Source organism: Lepidochelys kempii, chromosome 1 (genome assembly GCF_965140265.1).
Source record: "Lepidochelys kempii isolate rLepKem1 chromosome 1, rLepKem1.hap2, whole genome shotgun sequence".
Lineage (NCBI taxonomy): Eukaryota > Metazoa > Chordata > Testudines > Cheloniidae > Lepidochelys > Lepidochelys kempii.
This window is the reverse complement of record NC_133256.1, coordinates 321,785,310-321,804,155: the sequence shown is the minus strand read 5'-3', so window position 1 is coordinate 321,804,155 and position 18,846 is coordinate 321,785,310. Positions and strand designations below refer to the sequence as shown.

The 18,846-nt window shown below is 44.9% G+C and overlaps 1 protein-coding gene across 12 annotated transcripts in view; it reads left to right on the top strand.

Annotated features, from left to right (window-relative positions):
* CPNE8 (copine 8) overlaps window positions 1–18,846 on the top strand; it is a 296,010-nt gene that overhangs the window by 93,474 nt on the left and 183,690 nt on the right. For all 12 annotated transcript variants that reach the window (XR_012156821.1, XM_073328394.1, XM_073328405.1 and 9 more), the window contains one exon: window positions 13,862–13,925. Coding sequence is in view for 11 of the 12 variants with exons in the window: in XM_073328394.1 (XP_073184495.1) it covers window positions 13,862–13,925 (64 nt within the window). In the remaining variant the exon portion in view is untranslated. The remainder of the gene's footprint in view (window positions 1–13,861; window positions 13,926–18,846) is intronic.

Below are 18,846 nucleotides of genomic sequence, written 5' to 3'. Positions count from 1 at the left end.
GAGTGGGTGGCTCTATAGCCTGGTGATAAAGGCATTCACCTGGGAGGCAGAATATGTGAATTAAAATCCTTCCTCTGAAGTAGGCAGAAAGAAGATTTGAATCCACATCACGTACCTACACCTTGTAGCCATGGTCACCATTTCAGACTTTGGTGGCAGGGAGGCAACTTTAATCATGATTCCAGGGGCTACTGAGGCATCTGAAAACTCTCTAGCTTTTTGGCAGAGAATAACTTAGAAATTAGCTGACAGGAGCACTATATCTAACTCCTATATAAATAAAGAAAATTAAATAACTATTAGACCAGTGGTTCTCAAACTTTTGTATTGGTGACCCCTTTCACACAGCAAGTCTCTGAGTGCGAATTCCCCCCCCCTCCCCACATAAATTAAAAACACTTTTTTATATTTAACACTGTTATAAAGCTGGAGGCGAAGTGGGGTTTAGGGTGGAGACTGACAACTCGCGACCCCCATGTAATAACCTCACGACCCCCTGAAGGGTCCTAACCCCCAGTTTGAGAAGCCCTGTATTAGACCCACTCAGCTTTAATACTAATATGTTCTGACATCTTGTGCCAAGTCACTTAAGGGACACTGGTAGGGTGACCAGATGAAACGCACAAAATATCGGAACACATGGGGGAAGCGCGCAAAAAAAAAAAAAAAAAAAAAGTGTCCAAAGCTGCAACATTGGGACCAATGGTGTTCCGACCGTGCATCGGTCGGGACGCAGGACAAAGAACTAAAAATCGGGACAGTGGTTAGGTTTAAAATATTAATGTATATTTTTACTCTGTTACTAACTCTTGAATACAATAATTAAAACAATTGTATAAAAATCTAGATTACTTTCTATCATTTAGTCTACTTACTTTTTGCGGTTCACCAAGCTTGGAATACGTCATTTAACTTTTGGAAACGTCCTATAAGGGCAAGGCCACGTGAGTTTATACTGCACCTGCCTGGGGCTCTAGGGGTGTTAAGCTCTATAAATAATAATAGACTTGTCAAGGTTCCTCCCCCACTCTGAACTCTAGGGTACAGATGTGGGGACCTGCATGAAAAACCTCCTAAGCTTATCTTTACCAGCTTAGGTCAAAACTTCCCAAGGTACAAAATATTACACCCGTTGTCCTTGGACTAGCCGCTACCACCACCAAACTAATACTGGTTACTGGGGAAGAGCTGTTTGGACGCGTCCTTCCCCCCAAAATACTTCCCAAAACCTTGCACCCCACTTCCTGGACAAGGTTTGGTAAAAAGCCTCACCAATTTGCCTAGGTGACTACAGACCCAGACCCTTGGATCTTAAGAACAATGAACAATCCTCCCAACACTTGCACCCCCCCTTTCCTGGGAAATGTTGGATAAAAAGCCTCACCAATTTGCATAGGTGACCACAGACCCAAACCCTTGGATCTGAGAACAATGAAAAAGCATTCAGTGTTTTACAAGAAGACTTTTAATAAAAAATAGAAGTAAATAGAAATAAAGAAATCCCCCCTGTAAAATCAGGATGGTAGATATCTTACAGGGTAATTAGATTCAAAAACATAGAGAACCCCTCTAGGCAAAACCTTAAGTTAGAAAAAAGATACACAGACAGAAATAGTTATTCTATTCAGCACAATTCTTTTCTGAGCCATTTAAAGAAATCATAATCTAACACATACCTAGCTAGATTACTTACTAAAGTTCTAAGACTCCATTCCTGGTCTATCCCCGGCAAAAGCAGGATATAGACAGACACACAGACCCTTTGTTTCTCTCCCTCCACCCAGCTTTTGAAAGTATCTTGTCTCCTCATTGGTCATTTTGGTCAGGTGCCAGCGAGGTTACCTTTAGCTTCTTAACCCTTTACAGGTGAGAGGAGCCTTCCCCTGGCCAGGAGGGATTTCAAAGGGGTTTACCCTTCCCTTTATATTTATGACAAGACTAGAAACTGACTTTTAACAGGAGTGAAACTGACACTTTCAAGTCACTTTCACTTCTGTTTAAAAGTTAGTTGCTTTCCAGAAGGTTCTTAAACACAACGCTACAGTGATTGAGTTGTAGTTCTCAGAGGAGAATATTTAAAACCAGACACCAAGAAAATTACACATTTTAAAGTTGAGGAAAAAATTGAGTCTTGTTTATTATTTAGAGTTGGTATGTATGGTTTTTTGTTTGTTTTAAGTACCATTCTATGTTTGGACACTGTGTCTCAGTTTCCATTGCAGTAAAAGGGGAATAATAATACTTGGCTGCCTGCCATATGGAAGTGTAAGGAGTAGTTTGAGATTTGTGGGGCAGAAGCTGGATCTTCTTAATGGTTTGTAGGGTTCCTAGCACAATGGGGGACTCATACTGATTAAGGTCTTTGGGCACTACTATAACATAGGTCAGCTGTTGAGATGCCCACTGGTGGTAGCTGAAGGGGACTTAACTGGTGGATGGGATGTTGGTGGAGTACAGATTGATCTGTGTTGGCCAGAAGCACATCCTTCATCCCCCACGAGCTCAGCACCTCTGAGCAGAATTTGAAGCATACCTGTCCTTGAAACTGCAACTGCTAATGAACATGATGGTCCTTCAAGTGCTTGCTCATGTCAATTCCAAGTAGGTGTGTGCGTGCCATGTGCACAGTTGCTGGAAGGTTTTTCCCCTAGTAGTACCCGATGTCTCAGCTCAGGTGCCCCCTGGAGTCGCACCTTCATGGTGCCGCATATAGGGTCCTGCCGACCCGCCGCCTCTCCAGTTCCTTCTTATCACCAGTAGTAGTCATTGGAGTGTTCTCTTCTCTTTCATTTTCAAGCAATCCCCTAGTGGACTCTAAGTTCCTACCTGTAAATAGTTTAAATAGTTAATAGTTCTTAGTATAGTGTAGTGTATTTTTTTTAACCCCTTGTTAGCAGGGGTTCCCTTCATATTCTTAGGGCCGGGGCATGCCTCGGTCCCAGGGGTTTAAGCCGTCTGGGGTTGGCCAGAAGCTGATGCCAAGAGGCAACCCACACACATCCTGCTTGAAGTGCCTGGGGGAATACCATCAAATGAATAGTTGCAAAATCTGCAGAGGATTCTGCCCCGGCAGCAAGAAGGAGAGTGACCACAGGCTGAAGCCATTGCTGATGGAGGCAGCCCTGTGGCCGCAGTCGGAGTCAAGCCCCATGGATCCGGCACCTGGTTCTTCAGCACTGGTGTGCAGCGCACCAGCCTCGATCAGGGATGTGGCACTGAGAAAGGACTCTGGGGTCACCAGCATCATTGACTCCAGGCCCACACTGGTCCGTTGAGCCGCCACCTGTGAAAGAGGGTCAAGTGGAGGACTTAGATCTCCCCTCCACACCAGAGACCTTTGAGGCAGCCAGGGATCTGATAGCCCTGGCGGGCCTGCACTCTCCCAACCAGCATGAGAGGTCATCAGTCCTGAAGCCTCCAGCACTGCAAAGACTGCCGGTGCCATCCCAGGAGCAAGTTGGCAATCATGTCTCTGCTCACCCTCTCCCCAGCACTGTCCAGCACCGCTCCACCATCGTCTCTGCGCTTGGACTCCTCTGCAGATTTGGAGGTGGAGCCCTATGTCTCCAGGAATAGCTGGCACGGAGGGCAGAGACATCCCCAGAGACTGGAGATGGCACAGTCCTTTCCACCCGTGCCATGGCCAGTGCAGTGGCAGATGCCAGCGCAGTAGCCCTTTTGGACCCTGTGGACATACCATCAATCCCAGGGTTCCTTTTCAATCCTTCTTGGTTGCATCAGATGGATGAGCGCCATCCAGGATGCTGCCAGCACCATGGATGACATAGTTGTTGGCACTGCAGTCGGCACCACAGTCTGCACCGAGATGGGCGCAGTTACAGATAACTGGGAATGCTTCAAGGAACCGGACGGGCAAGAAGGCCCTGTACTGGCCCGGGTTTCCTCCTCATCCTTCCCCGATGAGGCAGTAGTGGGAACATAGGTTCCTGGCCCACCGGATAGTTGAGCCCATCTGGAACTCCTAAAAAGGGTGTACGAATATCTCTTTACGTGCCCCCCACTGGACTTGGTGGTGGCGGCGGCGGTGGTCAACGAGCGGGAGAGGCGGGGTAACAGGAACCCACTTCCCGGGCAAAGGACACAAAGAAGCTGGATCTCTTTTGGAGGAAGATGCATTCCACTGGAGGGCTCTAGCTTCACTTTGTGAGCCAGCGGGGAATCCTCAAGTCTCTATAATTTTTAATCCTGGGACGCACTTTAAAATTTGAAATTTAAGGAGTTTGTGCCAGCAGACTCCAAGTCTGAGTTCTTGGCCTTGGTTGGCGAGGGCAAGGCTGTGGCAAGACCTCATTGCAGGCCTCAATGTACTCAGCAGACTCAGTAAACCGCACCATGTCTTCGGGGATTGCAATGCTTTGTTGCTCCTGGCTTCAGGCCTACCGGAGGAGATTAAACAGACTATTCAGGATCTCCCTTTTGAGAGCTCCATCTTGTCTTCAGAGAAAACTGACCCAAAGCTGAATAGCTTAAGACTCTCAAGCCACTCTCAAATCTCTGGGGCATCACACACCCGCCACACAGCGCAAGCATTTTAAATCCCTGCCTATGCCGCACCCATATCAGGGGCATTCTAGGCGGGACTTCTATAGAAGAAGGGGCAGAAGCCATTGGCATCACCAGTCTCAACCCCCTAACAGCCAGGGGTCGGGATCGTTAAGACAACCCCCAGGTCCTAGGCAGACTTTTTGAAGATGTGTCCGGGGGCGATACACCAACGCAAATTCTGGATCTGTTACTACTCTCTTTGGCCCGTCTATCTCATTCCTACGATGGGTGGTCCCAAATTACCTGTGGTTAGACCCATCCTAGGTCTGCGCAACCTCAACAGGTTCATGAAGAAACTAAAGTTTTGTATGGTCTCTTTGGCCACCGTCATCCCATTCCTGGATCCAGGGGATTGGTATGCCACCCTCAACTTGAAGGACACATACTTCCACATTTCCATAATCCTGCCCTACAGGAGGTTCCTAAGTTTTGTAGCATTCACTAACAATTTCATAGTCCTCCCTTTTGGCCTGTCATCGGCCCCTTGGGTATTCACCAAATGCATGTCAGTTGTAGCCGGCCTTCCTGAGGAAAAGGCACGTTCAGGTATTCCCATACCTGGACGACTGGTTGGTCAAGGGCTGTTCCAGGATGCAAGTGGAACAGGTCAATTTGATAAGGTCCACATTCGACAGATTGGGTCTCTTGCTGAATGTGCAAAAGTTGACTAATCCCCACTCGGAGAATAGAGTTCACAGGGGTGGTGTTAGACTCAAGGCAAGCCGGGGCTTTCGTACCACAGTCCCGTTTTCAAGCTATGCACGACATTATACAAGACCTCAGGCAATACCCCATGACTGCTGCTGGACTACAAGGAATTGCTTAAAACTTCTCTGGCACATGACATTTTGCATGTATGTAGTGCAACGCGCGAGGCTCAGATCTCTCCAGGCCTGGCTAGCATCAGTGTATTGACTGGGCAGACAGAGTCTGGACAGAGTAGTCACACTCTCACTGCTGGTTCTCAAGACTCTTCAGTGGTGAGTCGACATGTGAATGGTGTGCGCAGGCATCCCTTTCTCCAAACAGCACCCTTTGCTGTGTCTGGTTACTGATGCATCAGCAGTAGGGTGGGGAGCACACCTCAGAGAGCACAGAACTCAGAGCTTCTGGTCTCCAGCAGAGCTGTCGCTTCTATCAGCTCTCTGATACTGATGTGCAGTTCATCTGGACCACCTGTTTTACGCATTCCCACCTATCCCGCTCGTTCACAAGGTCCTCCTCAAGATCCGCAGAATCAGTGATATTGATGGTTCCAGCCTGGTCCTGCCAGCATTGGTACACCATCCTGTTGGAGTTATTAGTGGACAGCCCAATCGCCCTACTTTAGTTCCGGATCTGATCACCCAGCATTGTGGCCGGCTCCCGCATCCCAAATCTCGAATCTCTCCACCTCACGGCTTAGAAGCTTCATGGTTAAACCCAATAGAGCTCATATGCTCAGATCATATTAGGGAGATACTCCTTGGCAGTAGGAAATCATCCACCAGGGCTACCTACTTAGCCAAGTGGAAGAGATTCTCGATTTGGTGTTTGCAGAGCCATACCTCTCCGACGCAATCTTCAACACCCTTTATCTTGGACTACCTGCTAAATTTGAAGCAGCAGGCTTGTCACTCTCATCAATAAAGGTTCACCTGGCTGCCATTTCGGCATTCCACCCAGGAGAGGCAGGCTGCTTGGCCTTTGCTAACCCAATGGTGCTGCGTTTTTTTAAAGGACTGGATATGCTGTACCCACAGGATTGGCAACCAACCCTGGCTTGGGACCTTAATCTGGTGCCCCCAAGGCAGATGGGGCCTCCATTCAAGCCCTTGGCGACATGCTCGCTGCTCTATGGATCATGGAAGGTAGCTTTCCTGGTTGCAATAACTTCAGCTAGAAGAGTATCCGAGCTCCAGGCCCTCGCATCTGACCCTCCGTATACCATCTTTTACAAGGATAAGGTGCAACTTTGACCGCACCTGGCCTTTCTTCCTCAGGTCATCTTGCATTTTCATGCCAACCTAGACATCTTTCTCCCAGTTTTTTTTCCTGAAGCCTCACGCTAATAATCAGGAGCAGAGGCTCCATTCCCTGGACATTTGGCATGCATTGGCTTTTTATATTGAGCAAACAAAGCTGTTTCGTAAATTGAACCAGCTGTTTGTGGAGGTGGTGGTGGACAGGATGAAGGGCCTCCCACTGTCCTCCCAAAGGGTATCATCATGGATCATCCAAGCATGCTAAGATCTGGCAAACAAAGATACCTGCCCCCACGCTGACTGCTCATTCCACTAGGGCTCAGTCTTCCTCGGTGGCTTTCCTGGCCCAAGTCCCAATCCAGGAATGTCTGTAGAATGGCAATGTGGTCCTCGGTCCGCACTTTTACTTCTCATTATGCCATTACCCAGCATGCCAGGAACAATGCAGCATTCGGCAAAGCGGTGCTTCAGTCAGCAATTCCATGAACTCCAACCCCGCCTCCTAAGTAAAGCTTGGGAGTCACCTACTTGGAATCGACATGAGCAAGCACTCAAAGAAGAAAAAACAGTTACCTACCACTCGTAACCGTTGTTCTTCAAGATGTGTTGCTTATGTCCATTTCAAGACCCACCCGCCTTCACCTCTGTCAGAGTAATCTGTCAAGAAGGAACTGGAGAGGTGGCAGGTTGGCAGGGCAGGGCCCTATATGCAGCTTCATGAAGGCATGACTCCAGAGGGCACCTGAGCCAACCCTAAAGGTACTGTTAGGGGAAAAACCTTCTGGCATCCGATGAAGTGAGCTGTAGCTCACGAAAGCTTATGCTCAAATAAATTGGTTAGTCTCTAAGGTGCCACAAGTACTTCTTTTCTTCTGGCGACTGTGCACCTAATTGGAATGGACATGAGCAACACATCTTGAATTACGAGAGGTAGGTAACCATTTTTTCTGGACCAGAAGGGTCTGTCACTGGTCTCTTCCCAGGGATAGGTGAGGGTGCTTCCTGCTCCTCTGAGGGCAAACAGACCCCCAAGACCCACTTAGCTGTTCCTAGCCCTCCACCCTTTTTCAGCTCCCCCTCCTTCAGGATCCTTGCCCCAGGGACTGTTCCCCCTCAGCTGCTCCTCCTACGCTCACTGGCCCCTCCCTCAGGGGAAAGACCTGTTCGCTCACCTCTCCTTTCCCCTGGAGACTTTCTCCCCTTTCCAAACCTACTGGCCCCCCCAAGTTCCAACACCCCCGCCACTGGTGGCCGTGTGCTCTCTCTCTCCTTCCCATTGCTATCAAGGGGGACCCTGTGCTCCCTCCAGCATTGGAGGCCATCTGCTTCTCTCCCCCCCATTGGGTACCCTATACTCCCACCACCACCAGTGGGGCCCCTGTGTTCCTCCCCTCCTACTCACCCCCACCAAAGGGTACCTTATGCTTTTACCACTACCACAGGGTACCCTATGCTCCCCCTCCCACTCTGACTGACCTCTTTGCGTGCTCCACCCCCAGAGGCGCTGCTCACTGCCTCGCTACTATTGGTTAGGAGGATTGTCACTCCATATAGTCTCAGCTAGTGATTGGTGGAGGCAGACAACGGGGCAGGGTGGGTGAGCTAGCATGGCAGTGGAAATTGACCAGAAGAGCCCCAGCTCCCTGGAGAAGGGGACCTGGCTGCATGGTACTGCAGTGTGCACCACGAGCAGACCTCTGGTATGAAACTGAGGTGGGGGGTGTCAGGTGCCCCCCTGCCCTCTGTAAATGGCATCTCTGGTTATAGCATTGTTCTCTCTGGCCCAGTGAACAGTTTCACTAGGAGGGACTGTGAGCAAAATAGACTATAGCCTGATGGTTAAGATGCCCATCTGGCAGGGGGAAGTCCTAATGGACTTGAGTTTGAAGTCCCTGCTAAAGAGAGGGGATTCAAACCTGAGTCTCCCATATCCCAGGAAGTGCCCTAACCACTGGACTACACACACACACATTTGTTGGCCTGAAACAGATTTCCAGTTTGCTGACAAATTCCAAACATTTTCAGAACAGAAAATATTTTTTGATTTTTTTTTTTAAAGTTTGTGGGCCAATCTGAAAAATCAATTATCTGTCCAGCTCTACTAGACAGTACTGCTTGTACCCTATCTCTAAAGACTCTGTATTGTGTTCGCTCAGACTGCTCACAGGAATGGAGATCCACACAGGATAGGGTAAACTAAACAGGGTTTATTTACAAGAGCATTTATATACAAATTCATATTCTGGCCTAAGCAGCCCAGCTCACTGCGTTGGCATACCTGCTGTCTTGCTCTTGCTGTCTGTCTCTCAGAGGTGGCCAATACAAGAGAGTCATTCCCCATGCCTGTCTTAAAGGGAGAATGCACCAGTTCTCTAACCACACTTGAAGACCATACAGAGTGTTTCTGCTTTGATCTTGCAGTTCTGTAGTTCAGTTTCCAAGGGAGTCCTGTCACTCGCACTTTCTGGAATTTCTGTTTCTTCAGCATGTCCCTCCACTGAGTTGATAAGATTTTTGGAATGGTTTTTCTGGTGGTTGGGTCATGTTCTACATCTTCGCAGCTTTTTATTGGTGAAGGCTGATGTGTTTGGGAGGTAATTTTTACCTCTTATTTAAAAAAGGCAAACAAAAAAACCCACAAAAACCTTTTTCCTTGATGGCATTTGTCTTTGTTCTTTCAGCCATTTTAGTAGTTACTATATAATGTTTTCCTTTGGACATCCTTGAGCTCATTGCTTTCAAGGAGTAAGAATTTTGCACAGATATCTTCAGAGGACAGAAAATGACTTAGATTCCATTGTGTTTCATTAGAGATATAATCTTGCAAGATTCACACTCTCCCATCTCCCCTCAGAGTTTGGAGTGTGGTATATTTGTTCGTTAGTTACTGATTATGTTATGTATGTACATGTACTGAGTTTATTATTTCTGCTTTTGAGGCCTGATTTTTCAAATAGATGGTGATTGGCTTAATTTGAGGGTGGTCAGTCACAAACTAATTGTAATGTTCAAGCCAGTAGTTGTAGGTGCAGGTAAGAAGTGTGTGGAGTAGAGGTTGGCTCACACCCTTAAGAGACAATAGTACGTTTAGGCAGTTTCACCTATATCAAACTTAGATGCTCAAACCCAGGAGTGAGAATCTTGCAAGATGATATATTCCAAGAATCAGAACCCTTTACTACTTATGAAATTCATTTTAGAGAGAATTAACTGGATTAATGAAAATTCTGAGGGGGGAAATAATTAGTTTTTTGACTTTACAAAGAGCTAATTAATTTTGACTAAAACATTTTTGTATTAATGTTTTTTAAACTAGTACAATTATATAACTAAAAGAGACAGAGTGTGTGTGTGTTTCCTGTGCCAGAGAGAATTTATTCCTTTTCTCTCAAATGTGGAATCCACACTTCAGAATACAATGATATACAGGATGGGCAATTTTCAGCCTCAGGTTGATGACAAATTTAAGATCAGATGCCTCCTTGAGCCAAGATGGCTAGAATTGGTTACTGTGTGATGCAGCAGAAAGGGCAGATTTCCAATTTTTCATTAGAATACAGAACTTCTTGTCCTACAAAAAATATTTAAGTATCAAGCCTAAAATATTGTCACATGGTATGAAAAGATATTTTAAGGTCTGTGTGTATTTCAAGGATTACTTTTTAAAAATTTCCTTTCCTTCAAAGCCTGTTTAGTTAAACTCAGGCTGCTTGGAGATCTTGGTTTTACAGGAGAGGGTTATGAAAACTGGTTTCAATGAAAGTTTAACATTGTAAGACATTTCTAAATGATCTTTTCCATAAAATGGCGAATTATAGGGGCATTCCCACTAATTGAATATGGTGCCTGTGATGTCAATCTACAGAACTATGTTGAAAAGCTTTGTCCATTGGAGAGGCATGACAGTTCTCATACAAAGGTGATGTCATTGCTGTACTCCAGTAAGAGAATTTACCTCCCAGCTGCCTCACTTCCTCTGCCACCACTGCAAAGAGCAAATCAGACTTTATATTTGTGTCCTCAAGACTAGGTTTTTCCTTAAGTAGTTTGCATAGAGTAGTATACGATAGTTTACTTGTCCCTTTTGGCATCATAAGGCCTTCAAGAGGGGGATGTGAGAACCTGGATTTATGCAGGAAATAGCCCAGCTTGATTGTCATGCACATTGTGTAAAGAGTTGTCACTTTGGATGGGCTATCACCAGCAGGAGAGTGAATTTGTGTGGGGGGGTGGAGGGTGAGAAAACCTGGATTTGTGCTGGAAATCACTTTAGATAAGCTATTACCAGCAGGACAGTGGGGTGGGAATAGGTATTGTTTCATATTCTCTGTGTATATATAAAGCCTGCTGCAGTTTCCACGATATGCATCTGAGGAAGTGAGCTGTAGCTCACAAAAGCTTATGCTCTAATAAATTGGTTAGTCTCTAAGGTGCCACAAGTCCTCCTTTTCTTTTTGCGAATACAGACTAACACGGCTGCTACTCTGAAACCTTTTCTTTTTGCGAATACAGACTAACACGGCTGTTACTCTGATACCAGAGACTGATACCCACATCCATTGTTTTCTGTGTCTGGATGAGACTTAGTAACTCAGTGCATTTTTTGCCACATCTTCACTCCCCATACCACGAGGAGGAGACACTTGAGATTTATTGGCTTGGATAAAATTAAAATAGTGACTATTAAGGCTCATGTTTTATGGTATAAACTGATCACAGGCAAGAGTCAGAAAGAAATTACCCATGTATGGTATAGTATTGTGCAAATAAGTGAATGCTGAGTATTTACACCTACCTCTGAACCATCTGGCACTGGCTACTGTCAAACAAGATGTCTGTCCTTTATATTCTTAATTAATATAGCTCTCTGGTATAAGAATCTATTCTGTACCTTTCCCCCCATAAAAACAATATATTATTTCTAGGGCTGTCGATGAATCGCAGTTAACTCACGCGATTAACTCAAAAAATTAATCCCGAATAATCGCAGTTTTAATTCCAATTGAAAATTATTAATAAAGTGCTCACTTCATATTATTTTTATTACAAATATTTGCACTGTAAAAATTATAAACAAAAAATAGCATTTTTCAATTCACCTCATACAAGTACTGCAGTGCAATCTCTTTATTGTGAAAGTGCAACTTACAAATGTAGATTTTTTTTTTTGTTACATAACTGCACTCAATAACAAAACAATGTAAAACTTTAGAGCCTACAAGTCCACTCAGTCCTACTTTTTGTTCAGCCGATCACTCGGACAAACAAGTTTCGGTTATATTTGCGGGAGATAGTGCTGCCCACTTCTAGTTTTACAATGTCACCTGAAAGTGAGAACAGGCATTAGCATAACATTGTTGTAGCCGGCGTCACAAGATATTTACATGCCAGATATGCTGAAGATTCATATGTCCCTTCATGCTTCAATCACCATTCCAGAGTACATGCATCCATGCAGATGACGAGTTCTGCTCGATAATGATCCAAAGCAGCACAGACCAGCACATGTTCATTTTCATAACCTGAGTCAGATGCCACCAACAGAAGGTTGATTTTCTTTTTTGGTGGTTCAGGTTCTATAGTTTCCACAATGGAGTGCTGCTCTTTTAAAACTTCCAAAACATGCTCCACATCTCGTCCCTCTCAGACTTCGGCTTTTTAAACCTACGGTCAATTGCAATAGCTATCTTTAGAAATCTAACATTGGTACCTTCTTTTCATTTTGTCAAATCTGCAGTGATAATGTTCTTAAAATGAACAACAACATGTTCTGGGTCATCATCCAAGACTGCTAAAACATGAAATATATGGCAGAATATGGGTAAAACAGAGCAGGAGACATATAATTCTCCCCCAGGGAGTTGAGTCACAAATTTAATTAAGGTTTCAGAGTAGCAGCCATGTTAGTCTGTATCTGCAAAAAGAAAAGGAGTACTTGTGGCACCTTAGAGACTAACAAATTTATTTGAGCATAAGCTTTCGTGAGCTACAGCTCACTTTTTAATTTTTTCGTGAGCATCGTCAGCATGGAAGCATGTCCTCTGGAATGGTGGCCAAAGCATGAAGGGGCATACAAATGTTTAGCATATCTGGCAGGTAAGTGCCATGCGAACGCCTGTGTCACTTTCAGGTGACATTGTAAATAAGAGGGCACCATTATCTCCTGTAAATGTAAACAAACTTGTTTGTCTTCATGACTGGATGAACAAGAATTAGGACTGAGTGGACTTGTAGGCACCAAATGTTTTTACATTGTTTTATTTTTGAATGCAGTTCCTTTTTTGCATAATTGTATATTTGTAAGTTCAACTTTCATGATAAAGAGATTGCACTACATACTTGTATTAGGTTAATTGAAAAATACTATTTATTTTGTTTTTTACAGTGCAAATATTTATAATAAAAAATAAATAGAAAGTGAGCACTGTACATTTTCTATTCGGTGTTGTAATTGAAATCAATATATTTGAAAATGTAGAAAACATCAAAAATATCTAAATAAATGGTATTCTATTATTTTTTAACAGTGCGCTTATTCACAATTAATTTTTTTAATCACTTGACAGCCCTAATTATTTCTTCTCTCTTGCTAACTTTTTTAGTTTGTTGCATTAAAAGTTATTTTATAGGTACTGCTGCTAACATAAGGGTAGTAATTATACATAACTAAGCACTTTGTAGTAAGACGTCACAAAATAAAGGCATTTCATTATCTTCCAAATTGTTTTTGGAGTTTTGTTCAAACAAATTTCTCATGAAACAGTACACCTTTTAAGAAACTGTTGAATTGCAGTTTTTTCCAACTTCTCAGGAGCTCTTTTGTTTAGCACACATGGTAGAAGAGTTGAAATGGCCATCCTGTTGCATCTGAAGATTTTTTGCTATCTCTTCTCTAATTTATAGCTCTAAACTAATTATTTTATCAAATAAATAAAATTCCATTTACCACATTGCCAAGATACTCTCTCACTTTCTTTGAGCCTGTTCATGTCTTTAACCCCAGTCCTTGCACAGCACAGTTGGGAGACAAACACTTGCGTTTTAAGGTACCAATTATACTATTTAAAATACAAGAAGGCCAAGTCCTCTTTGAGTAGTCTGACCAGCAATGGCACATGCTAGTGTTCAGCTTGAGTTAGCTGTAGCCTGTCTCATGGAAGATATTAATTAATGTCTTTATACCTCCTAGCCATGAAATACAAATTATTTAAGCTTTCCTTTATGATAAGACACTTAAAATCATGTCTGTGGAATTTTGGCTGCTGGCATGGGAAGTTTTCGCTAAATAATATTAAATCATTCTGAGGTATATATTTGCTGTTTGTTTTCAGAGGAATTCCAGGGAAGAAATGTGGAACAATCATACTGACAGCAGAGGAGCTGAACTGTTGCAGGGTAAGTGAATGTTTGCACTGTTTCTTAAACAATTTGGTTTTTTGGTACTAATGTAACCTGATATTAGACCAGTTTTTTAAAGATACAGTTTACAATGGGGTAAAAGAAATAGGAACACAATTACCTAGAGCAATTCATTATTTATTGCTTCACTTAATTGTTCTTTTCAGTTACTATTAACCTGAATAGTAGAGAGAGAAGTGAAGAACAATTTGGAGCACAGCAAAGTTCATATTAAACCTACTCTTATTGTTCCCCAAATTAATCAATATGACCCTCCTCTTGGGGTATGTCTACACTACAAAATTAGGTCGATTTTATAAAAGTCAATTTTTAGAAACCGATTTTATGCAGTCATAGAATATCAGGACTCAAGATGGACATCTAGTCCAACCCCCTGCTCAAAGCAGGACCAATCCCCAACTAAATCATCCAGTCGATTGCGTATGTCCACACTAAGCGCATTAAATTGGTGGAATGCATCCTCACTACCGTGGCTAGCATCGACTTACAGAGCAGTGTTCCCGCAGTCTCCGCTGTCCATTGGAATTCTGGGTTAAACTCTCAATGCCTGATGGGGCAAAAACATTGTCACGAGTGGTTTTGGGTACATGTCATCAGGTCTCCCTCCCTCCATGAAAATAACAGCAGACAATCGTTTTGTGCCTTTTTTCCTGGGTTACCCGTGCAGATGCCATACCACAGCAAGCATGGAGCCTGCTCACCTCACTGTCACTGTACGTCTTCTGGGTGCTGCTGGCAGACAAGGTACTGCATTGCTACACAGCAGCAGCTCCTTGCCTTTGCGGCAGATAGTGCAGTAGGACTGATAACCATCATATGTCTCCTGTGTGCTCCTGGCAGACCTCAGTGAGGTCGACGGGCGCCTGGACAGACATAGCTATTCTCCTCTTAGAGCACCGAATGGGAGACAGAGACTCCAGGTCATTCTCTTCTTTGATTTTCGTCTCATGGAGATTGAGTCCTGCCTGGAATGTCATGCGAGCTGGAGGCTTCTGCCTCAGGCTGCTCTCCCAGCCGGCATCACCGCGCGGTTGCACCTACCCCAGCCTACCCCTTGCTCCCTTGGCTCATGAAGCCTGGACAGCAGTAAGGAGCAGTTCAACTATAGGCTGAGTAAGTGCAGAATGGTGGTAGAATGTGCCTTTGGATGTTTAAAAGCTCGCTGGCACTGTTGGCTGACTAGGTCAGACCTCAGCACAACCAACATTCCCATTGTTATTGTTGCTTGCTGTGTGCTCCATAATATCTGTGAGAGTAAGGGGGAGATGTTTATGGCGGGGTGGGAGGTTGAGGCAAATCCCCTGGCGTCCGATTTTGAGCAGCCAGACACCAGGGTGATTAGAAGAGCACAGCAAAGCATGCTGTGCATCTGAGAGGCTTTGAAAACCAGTTTCATGACTGGCCAGGCTTCAGTGTGACAGTTGTATGTATTTCTTCTTGATGCAAACCCACCCCCTTTGTTGATTTTAATTCCCTGTAAGCCAACCACCCCCTCCCCTTCGAAATAAAGTAACTATTTTTTTGAAACCATGCATTCTTTCTTCATTATTATTTTTTTTAAAAAATGAGATAATAGACAAGGTAGCCCAGGTGGCGTGGGAAGGACAAGGCCACGTTGCTTATTGTAGCCACACTAAAAATCAAACTGTTTGAGTGACAGCCTTCTGTTGCTTGGGCCATCCTCTGGAGTGGAGTGGCTAGGTGCCCGGAGCCTCCCCCCACGTGAGGAGAGTATGGAACATGGGGAGGAGAATAGGTGGTTATACAGTGGATGCAGGGGGGGTCTGTGCTCTTGTTGGCTTTCCTGCAGCTCCAACAGACGCTTCATCATGTCCGTTTGCTCCCCCAGCAGGTGCTGCTTCATGTCCGTTTGCTCCCCCATTAGCCTCAGCATCGCGTCCTGCCTCCGCTCTTCGCACTCACTTAATTCTTTCCTGGCCTCTGCCACTGAATGCCTTCATGCATTAAGCTGTGCCCTATCAGTGCGGGAGGACTGCATGAGCTCGGAAAACATGTAATCATGAGTGCGGTTTTTTCGCCTTCTAATCTATGATAGCCTCAGGGATGGAGATGATAGGGAGAGCGTAGAAACAGTCTATGCTCTACGATTCTGGGGGGACTGCATGGTCACCTGTGCTGCTGAGTTTGCCACGCTGACCAAACAGGAAATGAAATTCAAAATTTCCCTGGGCTTTTCCTGTGTACCTGACTAGTACATCGGAGTTCAAAGCGCTGTCCAGAGCGGTCACAATGGAGCACTCTGGGATAGCTCCTGGAGGCAAATACCGTCAATTTGCATCTGCACTACCCCAAATTTGACCCAGCAAGGTCGATTTTAGCGCTTTTCCCCTCGTCGGGGAGGAGTACAGAAGTCAATTTTAAGAGCCCTTTAGGTCGACGGAATGGGGTTGGTTATGTGGACGCAATCATTTTTTTAATTGACCTAACACGGCTAAATTTGATCTAACCCCATCGTGTAGACCAGGCCTTAGTTTCTTAATCCCCAAATGCTAGTAAACTATGTGAATTATGGGGTTATATGTCCATTATGAGATTTTTTTTTTGAGAGAGAGAGAGACGTGAGTAGCAAGAACAGCAACAAGCAAAAGAAATCTTTGTAATTTTAGCTTTGTAATTCAAAGTTTGTCTGTTTTGTACTTAATGTGTGGCTAAAACAGTTTAAAAAAAGTTTATTGGAATAAACAATCTTGTATGAAAAGGAATAGCTCCAAAAGAGAGGCTAAATTTAAAAAGATTGTCCGAGCCCAGTGATACTCATGAGCGTCTAAATGTGGAAAAGCTGTAGGGACCAGGGAAGGAAGGGGAGAGAGTGAGGAGAGATTATTGTTATGTATAACAAGGAATGATTGATTCCTGAAGGGAGTTTTGAGGAGATTGCTAAATAGAAGGATGGTGTTTACTGGAAAGAAAGTGAGAGAGTTTTCCAAGTGTAAGTGGTAACATAAGAGTAGATACAAAGTCAAGAAAGGAAAAACTAAGTGTAGGGATCAATAAAGCAAGGTATTTGGTAAAAAGCATAAGGAGCAAATAAGGAAGTAGAATGAAACTAGATGAAGACATAGGATGGAGTATGTAGAGGCTTGAAGGGATTTGTTAAGGGTTTTAATTTTTAGTAATTGCTAGTGTCATGCTGAATGTTTTATTTAACTGTTTTGACTTTTTTTACTGGGTAACAGTGTTTCTCACTTTTTTTCTCAATTTTTACAGTAGTAACTTGTTTGTATCTTTACTGATGTATCCAACATGCTATACCCTGAGAACTTACCATAATGCTTTTTTACGTTCTGTTTTCTGTTATTTAAAATATTTTATTAAGAACCCTAAATCCTGTGCCTTATTTCTAGTTTACTTAGGCTTGTATGTCCAATTGCAGAGTAGAAACTGTTTTAAATTGCATATTGTCCTAAAATGTAAATAATTATACAGACTATTCATTGCCTTTGGCAGCCCAATAGATTCCAAATATCGTGCCCTTCAGGGTACAGTGTAATGCCTAATTCTTCTTTGAGTGCTTTTTCATGTCCATTCCAATCAGGTGTGCGCGCACGCATGGTGACCAGAAGATTTTTCCCATAGCAGCATCTGTCGGGTTGGTGTGGGCATCCCTTGGAGTCCCACCTTCATGGCGCTCAATATAGAGCCCTGCCAACCCTCCACTCTTTCAGTTCCTTCTTATCGCCAGTGACGGTTGGCTGGAACGTCCCGTAGTCCTTGCTTAGCAAGCACATTCTACTGTTCTTTGTATATAGTTTACCTTAGTTATTAGTAATTAGAGTTGTTGAGGGGTCCCCCCCCATTTTGACTCCCCAGAGCTATGTTATGCTGCAGTCCCCAGGGTTTAAAAACTCTGTGGCCTGCTCAAAGCGCAGGCCAAAGAGCGATCTACACTCCTCATGCTAAACAGTGTCTAAGGGAGGGTCACCAAAAGGATCACTCTAAGATCTGCCATGAGTTCCACCCTAGAACCCTTAAAGAAAGGGAACAGCGGCTTAAAGTGATCCTCGTGGAGGCAGCTCTATGCCCCCAATCGGACCCAGGCTCAGGGGACCTGGCTCCTAACATGTGCTCCTTGATGTGGAGCGCCCCAGCACCGTACTCCAGCTTAGTGCCGAGAAAAGACTTTACCGGGACGCTTGGCACTGGCACGGCACCTCCTGAGGTCCAGCGGAGAGCAGGCACCTATCCCACTCGCCGGTGCCTCAGAAGAAAAAGAAGCCAGACAGTCAATCATCTCTGGCTAAATCCAGAGAAGTGAGACCTCAGACAGGCCACAGTTCCGGATCCCCTACTGGGCAGTCTCAACTCCTGCCCAGGCGAGGCAGTTGAGTCTAGGCTCCACATGGTCACTGGTCCCTATGGGCCCGCAGCTACAGCTCCCTTCGATGTTGGAAGCTTTTGAAGCTCCTTAGGACCTGCTGCACCTTACAGTGCCGTTCTCACACCCAAGGAGGGAGGAACCTTCAGCACTGGCGGTCCCACCCCACCTCCGGGTGCAGTCAAGAGGGAAGCCGGCAATGATGTCCAGGCACTCCCCCTCTCCATGTCCTTCGGCACTTGCCAACTCAGACAGAGAACCTACTCATTTCCCGAGCTCTCGACGCTCAAGACACCGAGGCTTGACTCCTCCGTGGTCTTCAGTCTGAGACCTCAGAGTCAGTCTGACTCCTACCAATCTAGGAGGAGTAGGAGGCGAAAATCGAAGTCAGGGAGAGACAGGAGAGAGCCCCAAGCATGGCCATTGCAGTGGCCATTCTGGACCCCCGGGGACTTTCACCAAAGCCAGGGAAGGAATCAAGGGCAGTGCTCCGCTGCATCTTCTGTGGCCTCAGCCACCTTCATCCTGCCATCAACTGCACAGCTTACCTCGGCGCCTGCC